Source organism: Anas acuta, chromosome 9 (genome assembly GCF_963932015.1).
Source record: "Anas acuta chromosome 9, bAnaAcu1.1, whole genome shotgun sequence".
Lineage (NCBI taxonomy): Eukaryota > Metazoa > Chordata > Aves > Anseriformes > Anatidae > Anas > Anas acuta.
Window position 1 is genome coordinate 17,198,969 of NC_088987.1, and position 7,966 is coordinate 17,206,934.

Consider the following 7,966-nt stretch of genomic DNA (forward strand, 5'->3'; position numbering starts at 1 on the left):
ATGGACCTGGTAAAGGACTGCTCACATACGTGTTCTGTATGGCCCTTCTCCACCTCCATTAGTCAAAGGAACTACAATGACCATGTTGTGATGGGCATTCACCAGCACTGGTAAAACACATCATTCTCAAATGGGTTCATCAATTTCCACCAAGGAGCAGCAACACTGCTTTTGGATTACTGTCCTGGGCATGAAGGAGGGACATAACCCAACAACGTCAAACAGCTGGAAGCAAATTACACGTTGAAGAATGCTGTCGTCTCACATCATCTCCTTCTTCTTCTTATCATCATGTCACAGTGGTTTTGTGTTACAGGTCTGTTTCTTTGCTGCTTTTTCAACGCTTATTTTCTTTTCTCTCACCACTCCCTTATGTGCTTCTTGCTCTTCCTGAGCAGCATCCTCTCCTCTCACCGGGGCTGACATTTCTTTACTGTCCTCCTACTCTAATGAGGGATGCAGGGTTCAAACCAACTGCTCTATTGCAGATAAGCATCAGGGCTATCTCTAGCTAAGAAAAGACTGAAATACAAAACTTCTGGCTGCCAGAAGAAAACCTCTGCTGCTGCATGCTCTCTGCTATTGCCAGTGACGCAGACTTCACATCCCGTACTTCTGCAGCAGCTCACAGCTCTCCCACAATGCAATAAATTACTTACATTTGAATTAATCTGACCAGTGTTAAATATTAATTAATTTCTGCCCAAAGTTAACTTCAATGAAAATTGAGGAGACAATTACAATTTTAGTCTGAAAAGCAGGAAAATCACCCACTGAGCCGAGCCATGTAGGTGCCTGGGTAGACTTAAGAAGCTTTGTCTGGTATGCTCTAAACAATCTCGAGAAGCAGCTCTACTGGAAGCTTCAGTTTCTGATAGACTGGACTCATTTACAAAAAGTAAAATCAACTAGCCTGCAATTTACGGAATAAACAGACTGCTGAGCCCTAAAAATCAAGGTGCAGTAAAATCATATCAGCATTTTGAAAAATGACTGCATTTCACAAACAGTGAAAGAAATACTTCATTCTCACAGTACCTAAACACTTCACCATTAACAAGACCAGCCCTGACACTGGATCTAAACAGTCCAGCACAGGGCTTCCAAATGGGAAAGGTTCTCCATTACTGCTTTCCTGTTATTGTTAAAAACTGAAAGCTTCCTTGTCAGGAAAGTCCTTTCCTTCATAAGCCTCTTGGAAATAAAAACAGACTTCATCCCCTCTTGCTGTGTGCATACAATTCCCGCTTATAAAAAAAAAAAAAAAAAAAAAAAGGAACAACCCACCACCGAAAATGAACATGTATCAAATCTTGGAAATGCTTTGTCAACACCATTCCCTTCACCTCAGAGACGTACCCAGGTCTCCCAGCTGCTGTATCTGTCCTGCTGCTCAGGAGCGAGCCTGTGCCACTTAGCCGATCCTGCCGGCGTTGGTACAGTTTGGAGGATGCCAGCCCCTGCAGCCTCAAGCCAGCCATGGCACCCAGTGCCACTGTGGAGGGGAATGCAGAGAGGTGACCGGAGAGAACACCAGCAGCGCTGATACTCAGTGAGTCACCTTCCTTTGGGGAGTTGCCTTTACATTTTAGAAGAGCTGAAGCAGGATGCATACGCTTCTGCTCAGGCATTGTTTCTCACACTTCATCTGCCATTCTGCTACGGTCTTGAAGATCAGACAACCTCTTTCCTGTGTTCCACTGGTAATTACCTACTGAAGGCAGCACACGAGGAGTTTGCAGCAGCAACCAGTTCTGTTAGCCTGGCATACTGTACCTGTACAAATTCCATCATCCAGGAGATGACATTGTATTAAAAAAATCCCCAGTCTTCTCGTAATTAACCCATTTAATTCAAGAAGACTCGCTGATCAAAGCAACAGAGACATACAGAAAAGCAAACTCAGAGCAAGCAGCAGAGCGAGCAGCAGAGTCATGCCTTCCACTTGGATGAAGCATGTTCCAAGAACCAGGAGAGTAAAGGCTCCTGCTCTGCCGACACACTGCAGCCTGCAGAAGCTGCGTGCTGCGGAGGGTCAGGAAGCAGGCAGAAGGCACATAGTTGGCATTCCAGCCTCCAGAGCTCTCCGCCGGGAAGGGAACTGAGCAGGGCCCTAACCAGGAGCTCGCCCTTTCCAACGCTCCCCCTCTCCACCCGCCCCTGCGAGGGAGATAAAGGATTACAGAGCACAAAGGGCTCTGGGCACAGTGGGCAGGGAGGATAAAAAGAATAAAAAGTTGGAGAATACAGAAGTCAGTTTTAATGGAGGACAATGTGCACAGCTGAATCAGTGTCATCTGATCAGCATCACCATGAAACCCATCTCAACAGTCATCCCCAACAAATCATTTTCTGGTAAATTACAAAAAAGGAGGATTTTTGTAGCATGATAGCAAAATGCCTTCCATGACTACAGTTTGGCAAGCTGTAGGAGGAAAAATAAGTAAGAGAAGGAGAAGTGATGATTTCATAAGTATTAGATAAGTGTCAACCAGCAGAGATCCTTTCTGTTCTCTAAACAAAACCAGAAAGGTTTACTGGGATCCACCAGAAAAGGCACAAACAGAGAACATGATCATTTCAGTAACCTAAAGTCTACAATTCATCCTACATGTCTTTGCAAGTTTCAGGTCTGACAGCAATCTGCCACTACTGGCTCCTGCAGATTGCATTTGTTCCTTATTCATTCCTACGTGACAGACCAGAAGAATAAATGGAACCTTATAAAATAAAAACCAGAAGATGGAAAGGAAGAATAAAAATATCCTCCAAAATGAGTCATTTTGCTGACCTTTTACAGTGATAAAACACTTTTTAATGCAATATTAAGTTACCTTTTTTACTTTTAATACAAAGCAAAATATCAAGCCACTGCACCGTTTTATCTCCCACAGCCTTAAGCAATCTGGCCAAACCTCCCCTCCCCTCTCAAACACCTAAGCTTTTACCATCCTGGCTGCTACAGAGCTATTTTACTGGTTTTCAAATAGCCAATATTCCACAGACAACAGTGAGTCCCTTGTTCAAAAAACAGCGTAAGGGGATTGAAGCAAGGGGGAATCAAAACAATACCCATCCTGTCTTCCACCCCTTCAAACACACACGTGCTCACTCCCTCCTATTTCTGTTCTTACTGTTCTGCACATAAATAGGGAAAATGTGAAAATGCGTGGTTTTGGTTTTCTTTCCCTCTTGAAGGATCACTTTTAAGGGAGAGGGTCAATGACAAAATCTTACAGCAGATTACGTTCTGGGCCAAAGCAGAGCAGAAAGCAGCTAGATTCCTTTTAGGCACTAACAAGCAGTTCTCAGGGAAGCACCTCTGTGTCCCCAGGAACAGACTATGAGGGATCCTTCAACAAGTTAAAATGCATCTGGAGAGCCTCAGAGAACAGACTTAGCTGGAAAAAATTATAATATTAAAACCACATTTTTTCCAAACCAAAAGTAGAAATGGCTGCTCAGATGAGACATCTATTAGTTTGATCCAGGTACTTTCTATCCTGCACAAAGAACCTTTTTTAAATACTACCAACCTTTATACTCTCACCTCCTCCTCATCCATCAAACCTTTTTACTTGCAATTACTTCATAACATGGAGCACAAGCACAGCAGCAGCTCTCTAATGAATTAAAAAGCATCTAGTCAAAAACTGGCTAATTGTAAATAATATACCCTTATTTCTTACCTCAACTGGATTAGGAACAATCAATAAGCATATCTGTAAATGCAGCTGTTCTTCTTTTGTTGACTGCAGGAAGTACATAGGCGTATCCAGATCCCAATTAGACCAAGCTTAGTGATGACAAAGATCTCTCACAAAAATAATTATGTCCTGAAACATGCACTAAGGGAATGTTTTTCCTTGGGCTTTTTATTATCTTTATACTAATTTCCAAAGGCAACACAATACAGCACAGGCATTTTTTTACCTTTATGTTCCCTAAGCAACAGCACAGCAGTAAAGTCTTAATAAAATTATCTTCAGTTCTGTTTTATTTCCTACTTTGAGCATTTGACAATGTTTTGCCCACTGGTCATTCACTGCTCCTCTTTCTTAGGAATGATTCTGTCACAACCAACAAAGAAAACTAGGCAAAACACAGGAGGGAAAGAGGGAAACAAAAAAAAACAATACTCAAAAAGGCAAAAACTAAGAGACGGAGCAAACACACCAAATCAAGCAAGATTGATTTGAAGCTGTCTTCATGCACTTAGTTGTAAAGAAGTACAGTAGCATTTGGTGCTAAAGGCACCAAAAATCATATAAATTGCATTTTACTCACCACTGCAAAATATAGAAAGGTTGCTTAGAAACATACTGGTTTTATATGTATGTATATTTTATATATATATATATATATATACATTATCTGTACAATCTTATCAATATACATTATCTTATCAATATACATTATCTTTCAGAGTTTATTTCCAAATGTAGTTAAACAATATGTAAGTTAGTAAAATTAACATATATTTCCCTAATTTCTTTTGTCCTATTATCTTTTGATCTTAATTGGAACAGCTGTGTTCAAACAGAGGCTGTTCTGTTTTTTAAGCTGCCAGCATCCCTTTAAACCACAGATTACTCTTGGAATTAGGGGCTGTAACAGCTACTTTAACATCAAGATACAGGGAAGCAAAACTGCTCTGTCAAGACATGGCATTCAGCTCTAGCATTTGCAAATTCCAGTAATCTGCTCATCAGAGTTCTCTAATAAAACACATCCTCACATACGAGCAATGTAAGCTCACAATAGGACACACATAGTATTTGGATTTCACTTGCTAAATAGTCACTTATTTTTAGTAATTTCATACTATGAATATATAGAAGTACACATCCTTCTTTGTATTTTCTGAAACTACATTTTTCCCTAATGCTAGAAATCAGTAAATCAAATTACAGTAGCTACTTAAATTCAGAAGACACATTCTGCAGCTAAAAAGGACGGAACACTTCAAAATGAAGATTGATTTTTCACCTATCTTAATCACTAATAATGCATCAGTAATCACAGTACCTAGCGGTGAGTCCGTATTTGTTCCTATTTGACAAGAAAAGTGAAGCGAAAAATAATTACGTTTCAGCCCTGCACATCCTCCCTACAGTCTTCCTCGCTTTACAGAGCAAACCAAAACAAAACCATCCCCTTTGGTGTGTCAACGGTTTCAAGACTAGAGACACATTGATGTCGTATTCCTGCCTCTGGAAGGTTCCCACTGCTCAATGTTGTGGAGAAGCTCCAGCTGTGAAGCAGTTCATCTCCTTCTGGAACCTCAAAAGCCCTCAACCTCAAAAGTTTCAGAACATGTCTACATACTGTAGGCAGATGTTGAGAACTACCACGTAACAAACATCAGACAACATCTAGCAAGAGCTCAGCTCAGTGACCCATGGGTTGGTCTGAGGAAGCCTGTTCTCCATGCTGAGCTCCTTCCCATGACTTAGGTGTCAGACCTACACTGCTGGACATGGTGCTCGCCAAACGGCATCAGTCAGGCAAGGTGCTGAGCCGTGCCAGTGTTTCCCAGACACTGAAAACCAAAAGCAGGTTCCGTTTTGCTGAGAAACAGCCAGTCTGAGATGATCGCTCTGTCCTAGGAAATTCACAAGTGTTCATAATTGACAAACTTTCCAGTATAAATGTTTTTGAAAACTTTAAGTAACACTTGCATTCATGCAATTGACTTTTCAAAAGCAAAGCCAAGGCCTGCTCACTTTAACAACCCTCTGAAGTACGTTGGAAGGAAAGGAGACAAATCCTGCGTTACTTTGCAGAACTGTGCACTCTACCCTCCCTGCTCAGCTTCCTTGGAACATTCCACCCAGCCTCATGCTTCATGTCAGAGCTTCTTATGAACACAGTAATAATTTCTTATAACTTAAAAGGCAAGTTTCTGAAGAAGCACAGGAGAAAAGATGAGGATTGCTGTGCGCAGTCATTTCCCACTGTCCCCTGTAGCTGCGTGATTTCACCCGAGGTGAACATGTCATTCTAAACAGTCCCACACCAAAGCTGTATGGGAATAAAGCAAGTTGGGTTTTCACAGACAACACTTCCCAGGTCCTCCCTTTCTTGTCTCTATTTAGGAGCTGCATGGGTACCATGACCTCAGCCTTCCTCTAGTTTTGAGAAATTTCTGTGAACTTGCAAATACACACCTATGTGACACATCAGAAGAACAAAAAGTGGTAATTTAGACAGAGAAAAAAAAATAACCTTAAGACAGGAGGCAAAAACCAAAGGTTTTTAAGCATGTACCACCACCTATCAACAACAATTTGTCATCACAGACAGCAAAAATAACACTGATCAAAATGACAGATGAGGACAGAACTATTCAGCGCATACTTAGCAACCCACCAAATATGAGACACATCAAGTGACTATAAGCAGCAGCACAATCCAGACATCAAGACTTTACACAAGAGAGCGAGTACTTAGAGACAAACTGACCTGTATCGGGGCTTCTGGTCACAAATAACAGTGCTTTAGAATCACGGTGACAGCAGGATTCAGGGTGATGACTACCTTAGATAAACATCCTACTACTGTTGATATTATTTCTTCACGTCTTTCAAGACACTTTACAAAAGCAAGCTTGTTTCCAAACTGCTTCATAATGTCTGGGGTTTATTTTACGGACGGGAAAAGAAGCGATCAAACACTAAAGCACTTGTGCGACCCCTCAGAAGATGCGAGCAAACGCTGTCGCCGCTGATTTCTCGTTTACATCTGTCAATTCAGGGACATTACAGAGCTCCCCGGCGTCAGACAGCGCGGGAGGAGACCCAAACTCCAGATTTAAGGACTGCTCGGACCCGTATCCGCGAGGCCAGCCCGAAGCAGAGGTCACGGAGGCAGCGGCCGGAGGAGCCGCTCGCTGTGCGGCGGGGTCGTGAGGCACCGCGGGCTGCCGGGGCCCGAGCCACAGCGGCGCTGAGCCCAGAACCGCTCCGTTCCCGGCCCCGTCCCACCCTCTGCCCTCCCCCGGGCCGGGGCGATCCGCGGCGGGGCCGCCCGGCTCTGCCCCTCCACCGCCGGCCCTGCGCTCCCGCGGAGCCGCCCCGGGGGCTGCCCCGGCCTTACCTGCCCGTCATGGCGGCGCGCCCGGGGCCCCCGGCCGCTCGGCGGGGCTCGGCTCGGCTCGGCTCGGCCCCGGCCCCGGTCCCGGCCCCGGCGGGCAGCGCAGACCCCGCCCCAGCCCCTGGGCGTGGGCGGCAGCCGCGGCCCCCGGTGACTCAGGGCAGCCCCCCCCGGGCCCCGCGCATATTTTTCCTATAAAGGGAAGAAAAATTGAGCAACGAGGCGGCGGGGCCAGGCCCGCCTCCCGCTCCGGTGCTGGAGGGGGAAGGCAGGCAGGCGGCCATGGTCCTGCAGCCGTGACCCGGCGGGCAGTTAGCGCTGGGGAGCCAGGCGGGACATTTTCCCGAGGAAAAAATCCTCCTGCCGGCCGGGAGGGGGGTCCCACACTCGCTGTGCTCGCTTCAGACCCGCCCGGAGGCCACCTGAAACGCAGCGAGGCGGCAGCGATCCCCCGCCGGGACCCCGCTCCTGTGGCACCCAGCCCCTGCTGCCAGGGACCCAGCCGTGTCCTGGGCGCCCCAACAGCTCCGGCGGGTACCGCGGTGCTAACGGGGCAGGGAGCTGCTGTCCAAGCCTGCTTTAAAACTTCATCTCGTGAGGCAGCCCCTTGCGGTGTGACCCACCGTTGCCACAAATATTCTCCTGAGCTTGGGGCTGCTGATGGGAACTGTGCTCCCTGCGCCTCATGGTGTCCGAACATCCCATTGTTCAGCCCTCCGGTGAACATTTAGAATCATACAGGTTGATCTAGCGCTTGGTATTTTTTAATACTTTGAGCAGGTAATGGATTGAGTATCTTTAGTTCTTTGTTTAAAGCAGGGTAATGGACTGAGATCGATGCTCATATTTTAACGGTTGGTTGGAAACCGGG

General features: G+C 45.5%; 1 protein-coding gene across 2 annotated transcripts in view; it reads right to left on the bottom strand.

Moving 5' to 3' along the window:
- LIMS2 (LIM zinc finger domain containing 2) overlaps window positions 1–7,263 on the bottom strand; it is a 31,000-nt gene extending 23,737 nt beyond the window's left edge. Inside the window, exon 1 of one of the 2 annotated variants that reach the window (XM_068692569.1) lies at window positions 7,099–7,263. In XM_068692569.1, the coding sequence (XP_068548670.1) occupies window positions 7,099–7,109 (11 nt within the window). In that variant the 5' untranslated portion in view covers window positions 7,110–7,263. Of the gene's footprint in view, window positions 1–6,465; window positions 6,489–7,098 lie in introns of those variants that run through there. The other variant, XM_068692570.1, reaches the window with a different exon arrangement.
- Window positions 7,264–7,966: the final 703 nt, after the last annotated feature.